At 38.0% G+C, this 23,692-nt stretch overlaps 2 protein-coding genes and 1 long non-coding RNA gene across 5 annotated transcripts in view; 1 reads left to right on the top strand and 2 right to left on the bottom strand.

The window, feature by feature from the left end:
• Positions 1-78: 78 nt before the first annotated feature.
• LOC126054617 (uncharacterized) overlaps positions 79-23,692 on the top strand; it is an 83,562-nt gene continuing 59,948 nt past the window's right edge. The window contains exon 1 of the long non-coding RNA XR_007511014.2: positions 79-934. This is a non-coding gene — a long non-coding RNA (uncharacterized LOC126054617). The remainder of the gene's footprint in view (positions 935-23,692) is intronic.
• The window catches only part of LOC110376548 (Krueppel-like factor luna), a 128,324-nt gene continuing 105,666 nt past the window's right edge, over positions 1,035-23,692 (bottom strand). For all 3 annotated transcript variants that reach the window (XM_021335043.3, XM_021335044.3, XM_064043469.1), the window contains 2 exons: positions 23,466-23,648; positions 1,035-7,646 (listed from right to left, as the gene is read on the bottom strand). In XM_021335043.3, coding sequence (XP_021190718.1) covers positions 7,471-7,646; positions 23,466-23,648 — 359 coding nt within the window. In that variant the 3' untranslated portion in view covers positions 1,035-7,470. The remainder of the gene's footprint in view (positions 7,647-23,465; positions 23,649-23,692) is intronic.
• LOC135118815 (chymotrypsin-1-like) lies at positions 17,109-20,959 on the bottom strand. The gene has a single exon (XM_064042004.1). The coding sequence runs from the start codon at positions 18,309-18,311 to the stop codon at positions 17,325-17,327; it is 987 nt and encodes a 328-aa protein (XP_063898074.1). The 5' UTR covers positions 18,312-20,959; the 3' UTR covers positions 17,109-17,324.

Here is a 23,692-nt window from a genome sequence, read left to right as displayed (position 1 = left end):
ACGAAGTTCTCAGCCCATATTTTCAGCTGCAACAAGGATTTTTACTCCTAGGTTTCAGTGGCATTTCAGGACCAAAAATATTTACGAATCTCTGTCTTTCAGGTATAAATAACTAATATTATAATACTTGATAACTAACAGTGGTAAATCTTTAGTGGCTTCTTTAAAATAATGATATTACTGGGTTTATTATACTCTTGATTGTTTTTATTTAGCCAAAATCGTTTTTCAGGCGGCATAACCTCAAACCTACACTCACATAATTTACATCAATTTGGTAAATATTCATCTCAAAAGTGTATCTCGATCAATTAACTAAACTTTAGAAACCAAAATCTATCAGAAAACTAAAAAATAAAAAATAATCGAAATTCAATTATAACTCGATTCCAATTTCCCGAGTGATCGTCCCGTTAACTGCGCGGTCAGAGATTCGCGTCAATATAGTCTGTAACTACACTCCGTATGTACGCTTCCATATTTCAAACATTGACATTTGGGAGCAACTTCATGCCTCACAAACAACCATCTTCAAGGCAATGTAACAAGTTAAACTTTAATATTTTTATTGCAATGCATTGTAAAACAATCAGTGCGCGGAATAAATGTGATATTGTGATCATCCTGTATTTTTCGGTGATAGTGGCGAACATTCGGAGATAAAACCTGCAGGTATTTCGTTGAGTAAATTGTTTTGTAGTGGGGTACACTAAAGTGCATTTTAAAAATCAATAAGCTGTGGGACATCTAAAAATAGATGCTGGCTGGCCGGCCGGGCAGCATTCGGGCTCTCAGTGTTGTTGATGTGTTGTTCGCGGGCTGTTCCTCCGTCGGACCCGCCGAGCGGACAACAAACAGTGACGCGGAGTGCAGTGCTTTGTGAACTATTCGTCAAGTGCGCACAATGCTTCCATGCAACAAGTAAAGGACTCAGGTTAGTGACATATTATTCCATCTCTTTGTCTACTGATCTGTATCCGTTCTATTACGTGTAACTATTAATGGTGCGGAAGTTAGTAAATAAAACGTCGTCATTTCCACATATAAGAAAAATTTAATAATATAAAATGTGTATGCTACTTCACCTGTCTCTCGCACGGAGACCTACCATACATACATCAGAAAGGAAACGAGAACAAAATAATAATAATAAATAACTGTTTACATGCACAATTATTATTATTATTACATGTTTTTGTAAATATGTAGTATTAGTAACTATATTAAGTGTTTATATACAAGTCTCGGCTCATTGGAAATATAAACGCCGGTACAGATATAAACTAGAAGATAACATATATTATTTCAAAAAGCTTCGCCTTTTTTATTATAATTGAATTAATTTTAAATTGCAGAATTCATCAATGACTATCCAGCGTACAATATTTCACAAGTATTCTGTTCCACACTAAAATTAACAATATATAAATTTCTTTTAAATTTAAAATTTTGCACTTAATCATAACAACTTACTTTAAAGATAATAATTATAATATAATACACGCCTAAGCTTGTGAAACAAATTTGGACAAGTATCCAATACTCAAACAATTTTAATTATTATTTAGAGTAATACAAAAAGGTTCTCACAGTCACTTGCACACTGGTGATGAGACCTCGGGCCTGCAGGCACAGGCAGTCTGTACTGTCTCTAGCGTCTAGCCACTGCTGTGCACACAGCCCAAGCTCACAAACATTTTAGCAAACTATAACTAAAGAACAAATTGTTCAAAAATGTATTTAAAGCTAATAAATTTATAAGCTAAAAAGGTAACATTATCTGATGTAATCTTTGCTCATACTCAACCATTCATTTATTAATTAATCAGTGTTTTTTCTTAATTATCGACTCACACTTTGAGCCCACAATATTGTTCTGGCTGGGGTAGACCCAATATCACAAATATTTATCCTGGATAGTCACAAAGTTTTACAAAAAAGGCGCAGCTTCCTTATCAGAACAGTGACGTAATTTGGCAATTTAATGACGTTTACAGTAGACACGTCACCGAAATGATTAGTGACAGAAATGATCTGTCAACAGCTTGTAACCGACTCAGAAATCATATTCTTTGTTCATGTTCAAGGTATGTCAGAGGTCACTACTAATATATGTATATTTTCAAATCTAGTTTCACCATAAGCTTTTCACTTTGTCTCCTAAATCGTTGTTTTAGGTATTTAGCCTAATTTTGAATTTCATTCTCTAGTACAACCTTTGAATATCCTACCTATTCAGTATTATATTATTGAAATACAGACAACCATTATGAAGTTTATAATTCTATAAAATGCTTACTTATATTTTAATATAAATGTTACAGTATTTAAAATGTTAAAAAAGCTAATATTATCTAATAATTGTTGAAATTTCATTCTGCAAACAAAAAGCTTATGGCGACACTATTTTTAGCTGTAAGTAAATGTATTTTAAACCATGAAATATGTTAAAACATTTAGCAATTTTTAAGTCAAATTTTAAAAAGATAATTAACATAAGTAGAAAATTAACCAACATTAAAATTTAAAAAATTGATTAAATATTAAAATATTGCATTCTGCAGCCGATTACAAGTCTACAAAAAAATATTCTTACAATATGATATTCAAAATATCCTACCGAATCGAGACCCACTGGAATGTACTAACGGAGTAAAATTAACTTATTTGTATTCAAAATAACGACAATAGAATACTAATGCGATCAAAATAAGGCACCTTGTTAGCAAAATAATTATATTATTTAATATGCACGGTAATTTTGAAAAAAGACGGGGTGTTACTTTTTTATTTACCTAATCATTTTTGTCAACTGCGCCCCTTAAATCAATCAATTATTTTTCAGAATATTTTTTTTCAAGGCCAAATACGTATCCCAATTAGCAAGATGAAATATGAACGCTTTGTGTTCGAAATACGCGGGAGGCTTTAGTTCGCACAAGCTGCGGTAGGCGGCGGTCGTGTGCCGGTGCAATTCGCGCGCATACAGAGTATCCCGGGCAATCAATAGTACAGTCCTCGCGTTTCTCTATACACATCTAGACAAAGTTGTGAATGAAAACAAACAAAGCTTCTATAAAGTACCATCTGTGTTTACAACCGCGGGCTAATACGAGTTTGGCGAGACTTTTTTTGGATGGTGTATGCCTTTTGGAAGAACGATGTAAGTATTGGAAGATTTTCTGATTGTTTTGTTATTTTAATAAGAGATATTGTTGCCTTTTTTGTGATGTCCTACTGACATATATTCGAGGAGAAATATAGGTACGATATTGAAAATCTCAAAACTAGGTCCTGGCGGCCTTGAACACTAAATGGCATACTGACCCAAATTTATTTTAGGCTAGGTTCCGCCAGCAGAGGCAACTATTTCCCGCTCCCGGATAAAAACTAACCTACACAAACACATACAAACTTTTTTGTTATTTATTGCATTCGTCTGATCTCATATTGATTATAGAGAAAAGATTTTTAAGGAATTACCGCGCATAAAATTAATAAAATATACAGGGATACGCAACGAAATAAATATTTTTAATTATGTAAAGGTAATTGTTATTTGTAACTAAGTATAAAATTGTGCGTCTTTGTTTGTAAAGCTCGTTAGTTTTCAGTTGTTTTTTTTATCTTAAGTATTTACCAAGTAAAGGTTTGAATAAAACCTTATTGGTAAGATATGATGCTGATGACATTCTTAAAAAATAAAAATACTTATTTAAACAGTACATAATATATGTTGACATTTCATGATATATCCGCAAGTTATTTGGAATTATTTTATTGCGTATACCTGTGAATCTTAAGAGAAATTCCTAAATCATTATACATCGGCCTTAAATAATTATTTTCACCTTAATGCATCTTAAATACTATTTTTTATTATATTGTATACGTTTCCCGATTCGGTGGAGTCGAAAATTTTATACAAAGAGTTGATTCTAACACAGCCGCTTATCTTGAATGACGAAAATTTATCTATTTTATATAGTATAATGTAAGTATATTATTAGATAAATGTATATTTCGTTTATATATTACGTTCTCTAATACAATATGACGTAGTTTGACATTCATATGGAATCTTTAGTATAATTTTTGTTGTTACCCGCTTTGTGTAAACATTTTAATAACTATAGAATCCTTTAGAAAATCATGTATTACATAAAATAGGAGAGGCCTATGTTTTTTCATACGTTATAAAAAATGCAACAATCTGGAATATTTGATAACTTTATCCTCGTACAAAGAGAAACAGGAATGAATAACCTTGATGATTTAGGTCGGCGGGTAACACATTACAAATTACTCTAAGTATATTCTACAAGACTACATATGCATTTACCAGCCGTCGTGCATATACCTAGTACACATAGACCATTCATGAAGCGGTATTCGTACCATACATATAAACATTTATTTCTATCATGTTTCACTTCAATATTTAAGGTATAATAACTTTATGAATCACATTATTTTTTTTTATATTTTTTGTTTCTTACATCTATGTTTTCACGGTTGTTACACATATACATTGATCTAGAAAAAATGCAGAATGATATTTATTATTTTTAGTTATGTATGACTTTTAATAGCTAAATTCGTACTGCTAACACATGATTTTACGTATATAGCCTAACCCTTATATTGTGTGATGCAACACAGTGAGCCTAGCCAGTTTTGAAGCTAGCTGGGGGTTCATACAGGTCTCGAAAACGCACCCACGCTTTTCAAAGATGGCTAAAATATGTTTAGTATTTTTGCATCAACCTGTATAAGAGCACCCCGCGGAAAGCGTGAGCTATGCATGCGTGTAAACCCCCTGTATATGCCTGTGTGAGTTCATTACGTGTGACCAATAGCAATTAATAAAATAATAATAAAACGATTCAAGTGTCTAATGACTTTCAACTTTGTTGGAAAGTTAAAATGGATGGTCCAGCAATGTATGCTCAACGATGAAACTAAACAATAATTTGGTTAACATCCGATGCAATGTGATTTCGCATTTACGCACAAAGATAATTTTTACAGTATTGCAAATACCGAATTGTTTATTTACATTATACAAACACATCTTTCCCTTGTTCTTTAGTCATATTGCTATTGACACGTAATTCTATTATTGTCTACTGTCAAAACAAAATAATAATCTCTATGTAATAATAACTATTTTGACAGTCGACAAAAATCGCAAAAAATAAACTTGATTTAAAAGCAACTGAGATTTTCAAAATAAAATTTACAAATATTCAATATTTGTCAACAATAATATACATATACAATAAAATGATACTTAACTTAAATAATGTATTTGATAAAATGTGGTGGTTTAATAATTTAAATGTTATAAAAAGTAGGTACATGGGACGACGAAATATTAACGAATAATGAGCGGAAGTGCAAATACAGACATGTTTCGTATGTGGGGACTAAACTGCAGAGATATCACACGCGACAAATGTTTCAACTTCTTCTTAATTAAGTTTAAAACAAGTTAAATAAGGCATTTTAATAATCTTACACTATTTGTTCACATAAGCGTGATCTCACACTATCACAACTACGATTGTTCAAACCAATTTACAACAAAACTCAAAGCAGATCAGTTATTTAATTCTAGATCAGTCAATGCATTCTTTTATTTTCAATTATAGTCAGTCGAAAATTACGTTAAATATTTGACTATATTAAAATTTGTATTGTCTTATAATAGTTATTGTTAAAAGAGCGTTTAGTGAGCGTGATATCTCTGCAAAGATATAAAACACATCATACTGTAACAAGAACTTATCAAACTGGGAAGACTAAATTATTATTGGCCCCGGGAGGTATGCAATAAAAGATGCACAGTTACTGACGACTCAACGACACTGTACATTAGAATAAAAAAATGGCAGTTTATTTATTGTAAACAGTCGTTGTTCATACTTATGCTCTAGTAACAAAAGTTAACTAGATTATGTTAGCTGTCCCGTAACTGCCACAACTTGCAGAAGTAACTCTGCACACATTTGGAAGTGATTCTGCAGAGATTTGGAAATGGTTTTGCAAAGATGCAGAATGTGTCGTCGACAGCATGTGCTTACACAAACTAAAACTTGGGACGTTTATTGGGACATTAAATATGATGATATTAAATTACTAATTATATTCAGTGGAAGATGATCAGGATCTTTGATTAATTATTACCGTTACAAGTTAGTGGCATTACGCAACCAGCATCTTGAGAGTGCACACTCTCGTGCTGTCCAAGTGATCACAAAAGTCGTGCACAATCAGTATGCTGGCCGGTTATGACGCCAAACGCAGCCGTCGCCACGTCCGTCTGTAACCGGTCTTATCAAGATGGCCAACGAAAAGTTGCGACTGTGTTTAGACAAGCGACGATGGCAAATAATGGCAAACCATATATAGTGCTGTTCTTGTATGTTACTGAGATCATGATTGAACACGCGAATACTGCCATTAGTGACCATTGTTCCCGCCAGAATCAACGGAGCCTCTACACACGTAGCGATCCGCACTTTACAAAAATACAAAAAAAATATGTACTATAGATGTTACCCTCCCTGTAGGCAAATCGACCACGCTATGTGTGTAACGGCCTGCCAAACATCAAATAGTGCACGCATTAAAGAATCTTATAGCTAACGAAATAAAGGCCTGTTAACCGCACAATATCGGAATGAAAGAGTAAAGAAAAAGCTTAAACTACTGAATAAAATACAGTTAAACAAAATAAACATACGAATCTGCGCAGAGATGGCGAGCCAGTCGGTCGATACCTTAGCCTACTTCCAACGCGAACCACTGCTTCAGAACTTGGGATTTTTAGTTTTGTAATTTCATTCACTTTATTAGTTCAAGTTGAATCATCAATTTTGAGCTAGTGGTTCGAGCTAGAGGCATGCGAGAGACACGCCGACTGACTCGCGACTCCGACATAACATCAGGTAACGCGACGCACTAAGCCTAAAATATTAAAGGTCGTGCTCGGCGTCGGTGGGATCATTAGCCGAACTTCCCAATAAATAATATGACCGCGACTGAAATGCATGTGGGGAGACTCCCACTCATGGCACACTCGCACCGTCGCTACGCGGCGGCGACTAAATACACGAAGCTCACATAAAAATACACAACGGCTATAAATCGAAATCTTAGCAACAAAGAACCGTAACGATAATTGCCGAAACATCAAGAGATTTTTCCCGAATAAAAAAACTCGTTAAACTTAAAAACAAAAAAAAAATAACTTTAAAGCATTAGGTGCAATGAGTGTTGACTACGACGTAGCGGCATTCTTTGGCTTGTCGCTGTATGGAGCAGCGCCCATCACAATCAATTCCGTGTTCACAACTCACGACAACCTATAAACGGAATCACTAATATACTTGTAAATAAAGACAGCGCGTGGTCGTTCTACTTGCGCTTGCGAGCGGGGGCGCGGACGGGCGCGGGCGCCGCGGGCTACGCGTGCCGCTTGGCGTGCAGCGCCAGGTGGTCGGAGCGCGAGAAGCAGCGCTCGCAGTGGCGGCAGCGGAACGGCTTGGCGCCCGTGTGCTTGCGGTAGTGCCGCGTGAGCTCGTCCGAGCGCGCGAACCGCCACTCGCACCCCTCCCACGAGCACTTGTACGGCTTCTCGCCTGAAATCACAAACACTTTATTCATATACATTCACAACATTACGGGATTAAAACTACGGCTTTGTTTGGACCTGGCCCAGTGGAAGAATAACGGTGTTTAGCCTAGCACTACCGCCCGCTAAAATCCATTTTTCTTTTTATTAATCTCATCCATAAAAGTATCAACGTAAACCACTTTTTTATAACTCAACTATTTTAAACATATTTATACATCTATAGGAAAGCTTTGTTTGTTTAGTAAATACTACTGAACCGATTTTAAATATTCTTTCACCATTAGAAAGCTTTATTATCTGCGTGTAACATAGTCTATATTTTATCCCGGCGCGTTCTGTAGCTCCCACGGGACGCGGGTTTAACCGCGGGAAAACGGCTAGTATGTTATAAACGTAAAACATAAAAAGAACGAATTTAGTTTCCTTTTTCAAGTATGCTCGTAAAACTGTTTGCAATATTTCCTTATCTGGCAATTGTAAGCGCACAAGTTTCGACACCTAAAGTTTTCGAAATAAGAGAAGTGAAACGTGGTGAATATCCCTTTGTGATCGCTATATTGGAGATCTATCATGATCGTCATAAAACCAATATATTTGGATTCTGTACAGGCTCTATGATACATAAACAATGGGCACTAACTGCCGCACATTGCGTACAAGAGCGACTAATAAGAGAGCTGTATGTTTGGCACAGCAACTTTAGCATATCACCTTTAAAATCAAAATTGTGTTCTAAGGTTTTGAAGAAATTCATTCACCCAACATATGCGGAGGTTCATTTTTCCCTAGATTACGACATAAGCTTATTATATGTCGAGGAAATCTTACTGAGAAGATACGGGGTGATGTCATTAAAGAGCCCATCGGTAATGGTTGGTTATTCTGTAGTGTACGTTGGTGGGGCAAGGATACAGAAATACACGGATAAAAAAAGCAAAACCATTGCAGACGATTTTAATATACATTTTATTGCTCTTTATCTTCCTGGATTCAGCGATCTCGCGCTCCACATCGTACGATCATCAACTTTCTTTGTAGGAATCTCGCCGGTACAACCGTCATCCTTGTCTGAAGTGTTTTCTCTTTTTATAAAATAATTTCCTCCGAGAGCGACGTCTCTTCGTGCGGGGTTCCCCGGGGTCCCGAGAATGTATTACAGAATAAATCCAGTCTAAGTAACAGCTGACTGGTGCATAGCCTGAGCTGATCACTTTTTCGTGTTCCATTCCGAAGGAACACACGCCGACAACCTGACCATCCATAATCAAAGGCCCACCAGAGTCACCGTAATATGATGTCTGCGCTCTATTAGAACATTTCGGGGCAACGCACATTATATACTTAGATACACGTTTCATTGCCGTATCACATGGAACGATAACCCCTTCACCTTTTTGAAGCGCACCTTCTAACGCATTAAAACCATCTTTCCTTCTGGCACCACCACCTATGTATATGGCTGGATGCCCCATCAACGTGCCCCGGTCGACAGATGACAGTCGCGCGTACCGGGGTAAACGTACCGTTTTTTGAAGACGAAATAAAGCTATATCATTACTAACAATTATGTCATGTCTGCCTCTCATTCTGATTAACAGTCGGTAGCTAGGATGTGTTATCATTTCAGCAATTTCAACGCTATTGTCCCTAAATTTACCGAAATCGTTAAAATCTTTGGGCCAGACACGTAAACGGTAAGGGAAGTAATTCTTGCAGTGAGCGGCGGTGATGCCCCATCGTTCGGAGATGAGAGAGGCTGTGCACATCCTGTCCCAGAGCGGGCGCGTTTTCATTAATAGAACCACGTACGGATATTCGCTCTCGTCTGCGTCAGTTCCATCTATGATTCTCAGATGCTTTGATGAGTCGTTCCTATAGATAGAAGGCCCAGATGCACTGATATTGGAAAATAAAACGCACAGTACCGAAAATAAAAATAAATGGAACTCACTGTTCATTGTGAGTTTTCTACACAATCGTCGATGGTAGTTGACTATTAAGTCATAAAATTTTACGGATTTGGCAGATCGTAAATATTCGTTTTTCGATTTATTTTTATTTAACAAGACTTTATTAGTTGAACATTTTTGTCTGAACATGTTTGAAAAGCATATACTACAAAAACATATACTTATGGTAGGATTTGCTTAGTGCTCTTTACGTAAAATAAAATAAGATTTACATGCCCATATTTGCAAAAATAAATTATTTTTAATTTGAATTAGAAAAAATATAATTCGAATTTTATAATTTTTCTCTTTATCATCGTCATCAATTTAAGAAGAGCCCAGCTCTCGTCGGTGCAGCTAATTCCATTTACGCCTATCTAGCGCCAACTCCTGAACTTCCTTACACGTCACAACATTCACCTTCTCTTTAATTTGCTTTATGTTTGGAAAGGCTGTTTTATTACCATTGTTTTTTAGTCTAAATATTTTTAATGGTGACTGAGGTGCTTTTGTTAATTCAAGAATGAACTCACTTTTATCGAAAACGTACGTTTTGAATTCATAATTATAGTATTTTCGCAAATAATCGCTCCGAACGAAGGTTGAAAACAATGTATCCGCCTTACCACCTCCCCCCATCTAACTTTTGAACCACAGTTTTTATCAAATTTAAAAATCTCAACTTTAAACTTATTATTTTTTCTAGGAAAATTATTTAAAAAAATTTTTTTACTAATTTTGTAATTTAAGTGTAGCTGCAAACATTTTTAAAGTAAGTTTACATAGGTATTTTATAATATTTAACATACAGTAATGGCGTCCAGGGCTGATTTCGGCCACGGCGGCTGTTCTCATTTAAGGAGATCAGCCAGCTGCGCATGACATATACAAGGTGTTGATTTGCGTTTGTGCCATACTTCAGGAGGAGGACATAAAATACGTAAATAATCGATTCGAATTACAGTTAACGGGAAATATTTAATATGCGCTGCTTTTTATGTCATTGTATTGTCATAGTATTTCAGAAATAATCCAATTTTATGAATGAAATTCATGAGTGATCGTTGCGAATGCTTTGTGTTTGCGTTTGTGTGAGGGCGCAGCACAGTTTTGAGGCCAGTAACACACGCGCCGAGTTTGAAATGGCATTGACGAATATCCGAAAAAAAAAATCAACAATTTTCGTACCAATTTTTTTGTTGATTTGGGTTGAGAATCATTAGTATAATTACGTCTTTGACTATGGCACGGATGCAAATAAACAGCTTGTATAGTGCACGAGCATTTGCGCAGACACAGGTGCACTCACTATTCCTTCGCTCTCGTAGCCCGATGGGACAGCAATCCGACAAGACCATAGAGAGATCAGGCGCAGGACCGACATTTACGTGCTCTCCGATGCACGGGTGTATCAATCACCAACTTAAAGGCTCCGGGCTGCTTCGTGAAAGTTTCTAAAACCCACAAAGTGATTTCTGTCCGACCCGAGAATCGAACTAGAGACCTCGTGCTCAGCAGCCGCACTTGCGACAGCTAGACCAATGAGGCAGTTACAAACGTTCACATAATGTATTCACATTATTACATTACGGGATTTAAAGTACGGCTTGGTGTTTACTAGCCTAGCAGCTACGATTGGAACTGCTATTTGTTTATGGTCGCCAAGTCCCGCTAAAATCCATTTTTCTTTTTATTTATCTCATCCATAAAAATATCAACGTAAACCACTTTTTTATTACTCAACTATTTTAAACATATTTATACATATGATATAAACGTAAAACATAAAATGTACGAATATAGTTTCCTTTTTCAATTATGTTCGTAAAACTGTTTGCAATATTTCCTTATCTGGCAATTGTAAGCGCACAAGTTTCGACACCTAAAGTTTTCGAAATAAGAGAAGTGAAACGTGGTGAATATCCCTTTGTGATCGCTATATTGGAGATCTATCATGATCGTCATAAAGCCAATATATTTGGATTCTGTACAGGCTCTATGATACATAAACAATGGGCACTAACTGCCGCACATTGCGTACAAGAGCGACTAATAAGAGAGCTGTATGTTTGGCACAGCAACTTTAGCATATCACCTTTAAAATCAAAATTGTATTCTAAGGTTTTGAAGAAATTCATTCACCCAACATATGCAGAGGTTCATTTTTCCCTAGATTACGACATAAGCTTATTATATGTCGAGGAAATCTTACTGAGAAGATACGGGGTGATGTCATTAAAGAGCCCATCGGTAATGGTTGGTTATTCTGTAGTGTACGTTGGTGGGGCAAGGATAAACAAATCTGGGAAAAGTGAGATGAAGATGCTGCGATATGACGAATCTAATGTCACAGAATGTGACAGCGATATAAAATCTCTGTACTCCGTGCTATGTGTTGCCACGCAAAGCTACCAAGAATATGGACCCATTTGCTATGGGGATTCCGGTGGGCCGAGTTTCTACGAAGGAGAGATAGTAGGCTTGTGTGGTTTCAACATAGTGAGTGAAGAAACAACGGCGGTATTGACAGCAGTAGCTCCCTTCAGAGATTGGATCTCCGGAGTAATGAAGTCGAAGCACACAGCGAGGACACACAACAGTACTGTGATTGCAGATAAGGTCAAAAATAAAGGTCATGATAGTAACGTTACGATTTCAGACGTGCGTGCAGATGTAACTGGTAGTAACTAAAGGATGAGAACAATGTTTCTAGAATTTGAGGACGTTATTTTAATTTTTCGTGAATTGAAAATTAATGAATTGCATGTATTATGAACAGAATTGTTTTTTTTAAACCTTCATGTAGAATACTATCCGCTATCTATCGTTCACAAACAATAAATATACAGAAATACACGGATAAAAAAAGCAAAACCATTGCAGACGATTTTAATATACATTTTATTGCCCTTTATCTTCCTGGATTCAGCGATCTCGCGCTCCACATCGTACGATCATCAACTTTCTTTGTAGGAATCTCGCCGGTACAACCGTCATCCATGTCTGAAGTGTTTTCTCTTTTTATAAAATAATTTCCTCCGAGAGCGACGTCTCTTCGTGCGGGGTTCCCCGGAGTCCCGGGAATGTAATACAGAATAAATCCAGTCTAAGTAACAGCTGACTGGTGCATAGCCTGAGCTAACCACTTTTTCGTGTTCCATTCCGAAGGAACACACGCCGACAACCTGACCATCCATAATCAAAGGCCCACCAGAGTCACCGTAATATGATGTCTGCGCTCTATTAGAACATTTCGGGGCAACGCACATTATATACTTAGATACACGTTTCATTGCCGTATCACATGGAACGATAACACCTTCACCTTTTTGAAGCGCACCATCTAAATGAGTAAAACCGTCTATCCTTCTGGCACCACCGCCTATGTATATGGCTGGACGCCCCATCAACGTTTCCCGGTCGACAGATGACAGTCGCGCGTACCGGGGTAAACTTACCGTTTTTTGAAGACGAAATAAAGCTATATCATTACTAACAATTATGTCATGTCTGCCTCTCATTCTGATTAACAGTCGGTAGCTAGGATGTGTTATCATTTCAGCAATTTCAACACTATTGTCCCTAAATTTACCGAAATCGTTAAAATCTTTGGTCCAAACACGTAAACCGTAAGGGAAGTAGTTCTTGCAGTGAGCAGCGGTGATGCCCCATCGTTCGGAGATGAGGGAGGCTGTGCACATTCTGCCCAAGCCCTGGCGCGTTTGTATTAATATAACCACGTACGGAAATTCACTCTCGTCTACGTCAGTTCCATCTATGATTCTCAGATGCTTTGATGAGTCGTTTCTATAGATAGAAGGGCCGGACGCACTGATTTTGGAAAATAAAACGCACAGTACCGAAAATAAAAATAAATGGAACTCACTGTTCATTGTGAGTTTGCTACACAATCGTCGATGGTAGTTGACTATTAAGTCATAAAATTTTATGGATTTGGGAGATCGTAAATATTCGTTTTTCGATTTATTTTTATTTAACAAGACTTTATTACTTGAACATTTTTGTCTGAACATGTTTGAAAAGCATATACTATAAAAACATATTTTATATACTTATGGTAGGATATGCTTAATGCTCCTTACGTAAAATAAAATAAGATTTACATGCCCATATTTGCAAAAATAAATTAATTTTAAATTGAATTTGAAAAAATATAATTCGACTTTTATAATTTTTCTCATTATCATCATCATCAATTTAAGAAGAGCCCAGCTCTCGTCGGTGCAGCTCCTTTCCTTTACGCCTATCTTGCGCCAACTCCTGAACTTCCTTACACGTCACAACATTCACCTTCTCTTTAATTTGCTTTATGTTTGGAAAAGTTGTTTTATTACCATTGTTTTTAGTCTAAATATTTTTAATGGTGACTGAGGTGCTTTTGTTAATTCAAGAATGAACTCACTTTTATCGAAAACGTACGTTTTGAATTCATAATTATAGTATTTTCGCAAATAATCGCTCCGAAGGTTGAAAACAATGTATCCGCCTTACCACCTCCCCCCATCTAACTTTTGAACCACAGTTTTTATCAAATTTAAAAATCTCAACTTTAAACTTCATTATTTTTTCTAGGAAAATTATTAAAAACAAAAAAAAAATACTAATTTTGTAATTTAAGTGTAGCTGCAAACATTTTTAAAGTATAGGTATTTTATAATATTATCGGCTTATGTTTAACTGATCACCAGATATAGTAACAAATAGCAGACAAAAATAGTAAATGATCACCAAAATGAAACTCGCATTTTAATGTAAAACTATAACCAAAGTTTTAACACTTTGCTATCCTATTTAAGTGAAATTACTCCAAAATAAATCATGCGTAAGCCAAAAATTGTAAATGATCACCAAAATTAAACCACCATTTTAAAGTAAGATTATAACCAAAGTTTTTAAATTCTGCTATCCTATTTAAGCAAAATGAGTCCAAATAAATCATTGTTATCCCAAAAGTAGTAAATGATCACCAAAAGTAGTAAATGATCATCAAAATTATACCAGCGTTTTGCTTGCTATCCTGTTTAAGTAAACTGACTCCAAAAAATTCATTTGGCCTGATACGATAAATGTAATAACATTATGGGGACCCTTTTCCTGCACTAGGGTGGAAAATTGTCTATTGCATGCCTCTAAACAGTGCGATAAGAGTGTGTTTTCGCGGGAGTGTATTGAGAAACACATTCTTCTTCTTCTTTTTCCTGTCCTGTTCCCAATTTTACTTGGGGTCGGTACAATATGTCATTTTCTTCCATTTTCCCCCGTCACTCGTCATACTGACACTCACGCATGCATTGCAAGCCGGGCACATAACTTAATATGGCATCATAATACTTTATTTGGTAATAAGCCTACATTTTATGGCAATCACAGTGACTTATTTAGGCAAAAGTAATACATTAATTTGGTCGTCAAGAGTTGGTGATCATTTACTAATTTTGGTGATCGAATACAATTTAAAGTGAAGTCGTGACTAAAATAGCTGGTACTATTACATTTTTAGACTTTATTTATCTGGTGTTCAGTAGCTATTTCTGGTTACAAAACTAAGGGTATCAAAACATTTTATGGTGGTCATTATATTTGTTCCCATATTTAACATACAGTAATGGCGTCCAGGGCTGATTTCGGCCACGGCGGCTGTTCTCATTTAAGGAGATCAGCCAGCTGCGCATGACATATACAAGGTGTTGATTTGCGTTTGTGCCATACTTCAGGAGGAGGACATAAAATACGTAAATAATCGATTCGAATTACAGTTAACGGGAAATATTTAATATGCGCTGCTTTTTATGTCATTGTATTGTCATAGTATTTCAGAAATAATCCAATTTTATGAATGAAATTCATGAGTGATCGTTGCGAATGCTTTGTGTTTGCGTTTGTGTGAGGGCGCAGCACAGTTTTGAGGCCAGTAACACACGCGCCGAGTTTGAAAACAGGCAGGTGGCATTGACGAATATCCGAAAAAAAAAAATCAACAATTTTCGTACCAATTTTTTTGTTGATTTGGGTTGAGAATCATTAGTATAATTACGTCTTTGACTATGGCACGGATGCAAATAAACAGCTTGTATAGTGCACGAGCATTTGCGCAGACACAGGTGCACTCACTATTCCTTCGCTCTCGTAGCCCAATGGGACAGCAATCCGACAAGACCATAGAGAGATCAGGCGCAGGACCGACATTTACGTGCTCTCCGATGCACGGGTGTATCAATCACCAACTTAAAGGCTCCGGGCTGCTTCGTGAAAGTTTCTAAAACCCACAAAGCGATTTCGGTCCGACCCGAGAATCGAACTAGAGACCTCGTGCTCAGCAGCCGCACTTGCGACAGCTAGACCAATGAGGCAGTTACAAACGTTCACATAATGTATTCACATTATTACATTACGGGATTTAAAGTACGGCTTGATGTTTACTAGCCTAGCAGCTACGATTGGAACTGCTATTTGTTTATGGTCGCCAAGTCCCGCTAAAATCCATTTTTCTTTTTATTTATCTCATCCATAAAAATATCAACGTAAACCACTTTTTTATTACTCAACTATTTTAAACATATTTATACATATGATATAAACGTAAAACATAAAATGTACGAATATAGTTTCCTTTTTCAATTATGTTCGTAAAACTGTTTGCAATATTTCCTTATCTGGCAATTGTAAGCGCACAAGTTTCGACACCTAAAGTTTTCGAAATAAGAGAAGTGAAACGTGGTGAATATCCCTTTGTGATCGCTATATTGGAGATCTATCATGATCGTCATAAAGCCAATATATTTGGATTCTGTACAGGCTCTATGATACATAAACAATGGGCACTAACTGCCGCACATTGCGTACAAGAGCGACTAATAAGAGAGCTGTATGTTTGGCACAGCAACTTTAGCATATCACCTTTAAAATCAAAATTGTGTTCTAAGGTTTTGAAGAAATTCATTCACCCAACATATGCGGAGGTTCATTTTTCCCTAGATTACGACATAAGCTTATTATATGTCGAGGAAATCTTACTGAGAAGATACGGGGTGATGTCATTAAAGAGCCCATCGGAAATGGTTGGTTATTCTGTAGTGTACGTTGGTGGGGCAAGGATAAACAAATCTGGGAAAAGTGAGATGAAGATGCTGCGATATGACGAATCTAATGTCACAGAATGTGACAGCGATATAAAATCTCTGTACTCCGTGCTATGTGTTGCCACGCAAAGCTACCAAGAATATGGACCCATTTGCTATGGGGATTCCGGTGGTCCGAGTTTCTACGAAGGAGAGATAGTAGGCTTGTGTGGTTTCAACATAGTGAGTGAAGAAACAACGGCGGTATTGACAGCAGTAGCTCCCTTCAGAGATTGGATCTCCGGAGTAATGAAGTCGAAGCACACAGCGAGGACACACAACAGTACTGTGATTGCAGATAAGGTCAAAAATAAAGGTCATGATAGTAACGTAAGGATTTCAGACGTGCGTGCAGATGTTACTAGTAGTAACTAAAGGATGAGAACAATGTTCCTAGTATTTGAGGACGTTATTTTAATTTTTATCGATCGATATCGTGAATTGGAAATTAATGAATTGCATGTATTATGAACACAATTGTTTTTTTTTTAAATCTTCATGTAGAATAATATCCGCTATCTATCGTTCACAAACAATAAATATTCAGATATACACGGATAAGAAAAGGAAAACCATTGCACACGATTTTAATATTCATTTTATTGCCCCGGAGTCCCGGGAATGTAATACAGAATAAATCCAGTCTAAGTAACAGCTGACTGGTGCATAGCCTGAGCTGATCACTTTTTCGTGTTCCATTCCGAAGGAACACACGCCGACAACCTGACCATCCATAATCAAAGGCCCACCAGAGTCACCGTAATATGATGTCTGCGCTCTATTAGAACATTTCGGGGCAACGCACATTATATACTTAGATACACGTTTCATTGCCGTATCACATGGAACGATAACACCTTCACCTTTTTGGAGCGCACCTTGTAACGGATTAAATCCGTGTATCCTTTTGGCACCACCACCTATGTATATGGCTGGCCGCCCCATCAACGTGTCCCGGTCGACAGATGACAGTCGCGCGTACCGGGGTAAACTTACCGTTTTTTGAAGACGAAATAAAGCTATATCATTACTAACAATTATGTCATGTCTGCGGTGTCTGCCTTTCATTCTGATTAACAGTCGGTAGCCAGGATGTGTTATCATTTCAGCAATTTCAACACTATTGTCCCTAAATTTAACGAAATGGTGAAAGTCTTTGGTCCAGACACGTAAACCGTAAGGGAAGTAATTCTTGCAGTGAGCAGCGGTGATGCCCCACCGTTCGGAGATGAGGGAGGCTGTGCACTTCCTGCCCCAGCCCTGGCGCGTTTGTATTAACAGAACCACGTATGGATATTCGCTCTCGTCTGCGTCAGTTCCATCTATGATTCTCAGATGCTTTGATGAGTCGTTCCTATAGATAGAAGGGCCGGACGCACTGATGTTGGAAAATAAAACGCACAGTACCGAAAATAAAAATAAATGGAACTCACTGTTCATTGTGAGTTTGCTACACAATCGTCGATGGTAGTTGACTATTAAGTCATAAAATTGTATGGATTTGGCAGATCGTAAATATTCATTTTTCGATTTATTTTTATTTAACAAGACTTTATTACTTGAACGTTTTTGTCTGAACATGTTTGAAAAGCATATACTACATAAACATATACAGGGTTACTTGTAAGTAGACCGCATCCTTTCATGAGGTGATAGTATAGGTCAATACGGAAAAAAAATACAATGGCATACACTGGGCAAAAGTTAACCCGTTTCAAGATAATCGAATTTTAAGATCTTTTCTTAAAAAGTCGTCTAGGTACATGTATAAATTTTTATTATTAGTCAAAAGTCTCGTTTTTGTGTGTTTTTGGATAGAAGATGAATCACTTCATAATAACAAACCATAAAACTGTGCAAATCACAGAGGAAATTATAGCGATCAGTAATTACTTTTTTAGTAGATATTTTCTCAAAAATAGTACTCTTCATTTTTTTGTGCAGACTACTTAAAAAACACCTACATTTATCTAGCTATCCAAAAAGGCGCAAAACACACAAAAATCGGCAAAAACCAAATCGGCAAAGACTTTAACTAATAATAAAGGGTGATTTTTTTGCTGGTATCTTTTTGGCGACACTGTTTTTCACAGATCACGCGTGAATCGTGTCTTGTGTTATTGTCCAACTTGTTCAGTTTGGTCTATAATTTAACCATGAATCGACTTACGAAGGAACAACGCTTGCAAATTATTGAATTTTACTATCAAAATGCATGCTCGGTTAAGAGAGTGCATCGCGCACTTCTTCCAATTTATGTTTTTTTTTGCCCGAAATGGAAGAATTGGACATGCCTGACATGTGGTTTCAACAAGATGGTGCCACATCCCACACGGCACGCGAAACAATGGCCCAATTGAGAGCCGCCTTAGGTGAACAGTTTATCTCACGTTTCGCGCCCGTCAATTGGCCGCCTAGATCGTGTGATCTAACGCCTTTGGACTATTTCTTGTGCAGCCACGTTAAGGCTCATATCTACAGGGATAATCCAGCAACGATTGACGCACTGGGAGCCAATATTGAAGCATTTATTCGTAATATACCAGCTGATATGTCGGAGAGAGTGTGCTGAAATTGGGCCTTGCGAATGGGCCATCTAAACCGGAGCCGCGGCCAGCATTTGCATGAAATCATCTTCAAACATTAAATTATATTGATCGTTCTATCGATTCCAATAAAGATTTCATCACATTTTCCAAATTTTTTGTGTTTTTTTTGAAAATCAAATCCTATACCTCTTAAAAAATCACCCGTTACAAAATACGTGTACCTAGACGAATTGTTAAGAAAAGATCTTGAAATTCTATTATCTTGAAAGGGGTAACTTTTGCCCAGTGTATCCCAGGGTCAAATTTGTCCTGGGGGTCCCCCACAGCGTTGACTTCCACGTAGTGATCCCTGGGCAACGCTGCGCCTGAGCACCGTAACGGAGTGGCAGGCCGGCGGCTAACGAACGCTGTGCGTCGAAACATATAACAGTCTTGCGTTTCGATATTGTGGGTGGCAATGCCACGTCCTGTGAGGGTCGCCTCCGGGCGCTGTCTGCCCAAAAGCCCTTCTCAGGGCCAACCCAGAGGCCCTTCTCAGGGCCAATCTCGAGATGCTTCGGCATCAGAGACCAGCCGCGCACCATCCGCGGCTAGTCTCATACGAGATAGTGACGACGTGTCCACCGATTTGTCCGACACGGAGTCACAAATGAGTGGCACGAGCGGCGTTGCAACCCGCCAGGTCAGGAAGAGGGCCTTCCTCAAGCGGGGCTCCGTAGGCTCTTCAGACGCAGCTGAGAAGCCGGCGAAGCGGGCGGTTTTACAAGCCAACTTGGAGGAACAGCCGGCGCGAAGAAGCCGAGCCAAGACCAGCCACGGCGCCTCCACTGTCCTCTACGCAGACCACAGGTCGAATTTGGCCTGAAATGGTTCGTGTAATATAACCCACGGCCGGTGTGTCGCTTTTTTGCTCGAACTTGGCGGACACACTGCCGTGTGTCTAGATAAGACCCCATTGAACCCACGTGTGAGTCAACAGTTATACAAGCTACACCCTACTTAAGTATTTGTCGCAGCTGCCACCATGAATTTAAAACGTACCTTTTCTATAACAGTGAATTGATTCTTGAATTTACAAAAGCACATCAATAACCATAAAAAAGTAAGATTAAAAAAAACAATTAAATTAATTTCAACCCGCGACACGACCACCATCAAAAGTATCTGCTAGAAATGGTGAAAAATTATAAAAGATCGTCTAATTACATAATTTCACACCAGAGTTTACTAAGAGTATAGCTTCAACTAGGGAAACAGTTTTTCAAACACGTTCAGACAAAAACATTCGAGTCTTGTTTAATGAAAAGAAATCGAAAACAGAATATTACGACCGCACAAATCCATAAAATTTTATGACTTAATAGTCAACTACCAACGACGATTGTGTAGCAAACTCACAATGAACAGTGAGTTCCAATTATTTTTATTTTCGGTACTGTGCGTTTTGTTTTCCAACATCAGTGCGTCCGGCCCTTCTATCTATAGGAACGACTCATCAAAGCATTTGAGAATCATAGATGGAACTGACGCAGACGAGAGCGAATATCCATACGTGGTTCTGTTAATACAAACGCGCCAGGGCTGGGGCAGGATGTGCACAGCCTCCCTCATCTCCGAACGGTGGGGCATCACTGCCGCTCACTGCAAGAATTACTTCCCTTACGGTTTACGTGTTTGGACCAAAGACTTTAACAATTACGGTAATTTTTGGGACAATAGTGTTGAAATTGCTGAAATGATAACACATCCTAGCTACCGACTGTTAATCAGAATGCAAGGCAGACATGACATAATTGTTAGTAATGATGTAGCTTTGTTTCGTCTTCAAAAGAGGATAAGTTTACCCCGGTACGCGCGACTGTCATCTGTCGACCGGGACACGTTGATGGGGCGGCCAGCCATATACATAGGCGGTGGTGCCAGAAGGAAAGACGGATTTAATCCGTTACAAGGTGCGCTTCAAAAGGGTGAAGGTGTTATCGTTCCATGTGATACGGCAATGAAACGTGTATCTAAGTATGTAATATGCACTGCCTCGAAGTGTTCTAAAAGAGCGCAGAGAATATATTACGGTGACTCTGGCGGGCCTTTGATTATGGATGGACAGGTTGTCGGCGTGTGTTCCTACGTGATGGAACACGGAACGGTGACCAGCTCAGGCTATGCACCAGTCAGCTGTTACTTAGACTGGATTTATTCTGTAATACATTCCCGGGACTCCGGGGAACCCCGCACGAAGAGACGTCGCTCTCGGAGGAAACTATTTTATAAGAAGATAAAATTATTTTATAAAAAGAGAAAACCCTACAGACATGGATGACGGTTGTACCGTAGAGATTCCTACAAACAAAGTTGACGATCGTACGATGTCGCACGAGATTGCTGGATTCAGGAAGATAAAGAGGAATAAAAATGTTTATTAAAATCGTCTGCAATTGATTTGTTTTTTTTTTTTATCCGTGTATTACAATGAATATTTACTTTTTGTAAACAATATAACGTATTAAAATTATTATTAGTCCGACCACAAAAATTCGGCTGATTCGGATTTTTTCCCCTGATAAAACTGAAGTATACACATTCCGGGCGGCAAAATGAGTCGGTTTACATTGTATGTTCGTTTTTGTATTGACGGTTCTCAATTGTTTGCTGTCCAGAACGGTTTCGCTCGGAAAAACCGAAAGGAAAAGTTGCTGATATGCTAAGCTTTCAATCTCTTTGGTGGTTAAAAATAATTGTATTTTTTTGTTCTAATTCAATCAAATGTTAAAGTGATAACAGTGAGCGCCATCTATTACAATTGAACATAACTACGCAACTTCACGTAAGATGACCGAACAACCCTCTTAATATTCAGCAATTAGTTCACCGTATATTCACTAGGTGGCGCTAACAAGGGAGGGGTAGTTGCACAAATTCACACAACCGGTTTACCACAGAGCCATCTGTGAGCTACATTTAAAAACACTACGAACGCTGGCCTCCCTGCTAAGAGGAGGAGTAGGAGGAGAGAGAGTTGTTCAAAGTTTGTGCTAGATGGCGCTGTCATCACGGCAGCTGTAGGGTTGATTGAGTAACTTGTATGAAGTTAGTACGACTTCCCTCTGTTTTTAATAGACGGCGTTGTAAAATGTTTACATGTGGTAGTACAACGAACTTTGAAATTACAACAAGTATTGCTTATCCTACTTCGTATAAACTTCCCGGCAAACAAATATGTTTGAGAAATGTAACCCGAGTGTCCTGCGATCAAGGAAATCTAATGACTACTGTAATTATATTTTCTCATAGAAGTTGTAACAATTTTTGTGGATTGGTGACTTTAACATATCGAAATACATATAATGTGAAAGTTTTTGCGAGTAAGTTGCGACTAAATTATTGCATGTCCATCATTAATTCTACTGCAGGCTAAAAGGTTCACGATACATACCAGATTCAGCCAGCGGTTTACTTACTACCTAAATAAAAAGGATAAAAAGTAGCCTACAGTTTTATAGAAAAACTCAAGCATTTCATTCCGTCTTTAGAATCCGTCTAATGTTGCTTTTAGTTCTCTCTCTCTCTCTTTGTAATAAAAAAAATCTAAAATCCCAATATGTCCAAAACAACACAAAGTTAATATCAGTTACATCTTCCAAAATTCCAATTCGCCCCAAACGGTGTTTAGTTACGCGTTTACCGCAGAAACTAAACGCAAGCAAGTGGTATCGATTCGGGCTGATTCGGGCCCAGATGGGATTAAAAGGTGGTCGGGCTATCTGCCTCCGAAACGCTCTGTTTACCGACACTGAGTAGGTCAAATTTGTAAAACTAGCGTGGCTGATTTCCTGGCGTTTCGATCTAAATTCGAATATCTGCTGGTCATAGGTAATTTTGCTTGGGATACTTCGTTTTCTTCTTATAAAAACTCAAGGATAACATTCGGCAGTTTCGTTTTCTTCAGCTTCGTTTGCGGCACGATCAATACGGGATAATGTTCAAGCAATTTTCACACTTACGCGTAGCGCAATAAGACTCATACTATATCCTCTGACATATACTTAGTCATTGCAGGTTTACTTTCTAAGCATAATATCTTGGTTACTGCATCGTCGGGAAACCTGGAGTTACGTCCATTTCGCGCTAGCATAATTTTTTTCCACAAGAGTTTTTGTCAAAATTTCGGAAAAAAATGTTTACTCACCAGTATGCGTCCTCTTATGCGCTTTGAGATGCGAGCTCTTAGTGTAGACTTTATCGCATGCGGGGAACTCGCAGCGATGCACGCGTCTGCGGGGATCAGTCGCGTGCGGGTGTGGGTGGTGACGAGCCACGTGGACCTTCCTCGGCACCACGTGCGGCACTGGCACTGGACTCGGAGTCTCTTCTGAAACACCACGTAGTCACGTCAGACAGGGAAACAGACAAACA

This window comes from Helicoverpa armigera, chromosome 1, assembly GCF_030705265.1.
Source record: "Helicoverpa armigera isolate CAAS_96S chromosome 1, ASM3070526v1, whole genome shotgun sequence".
Lineage (NCBI taxonomy): Eukaryota > Metazoa > Arthropoda > Insecta > Lepidoptera > Noctuidae > Helicoverpa > Helicoverpa armigera.
Note: the sequence above shows the minus strand (reverse complement) of the source record. Positions and strands in the feature narration are given on the sequence as shown.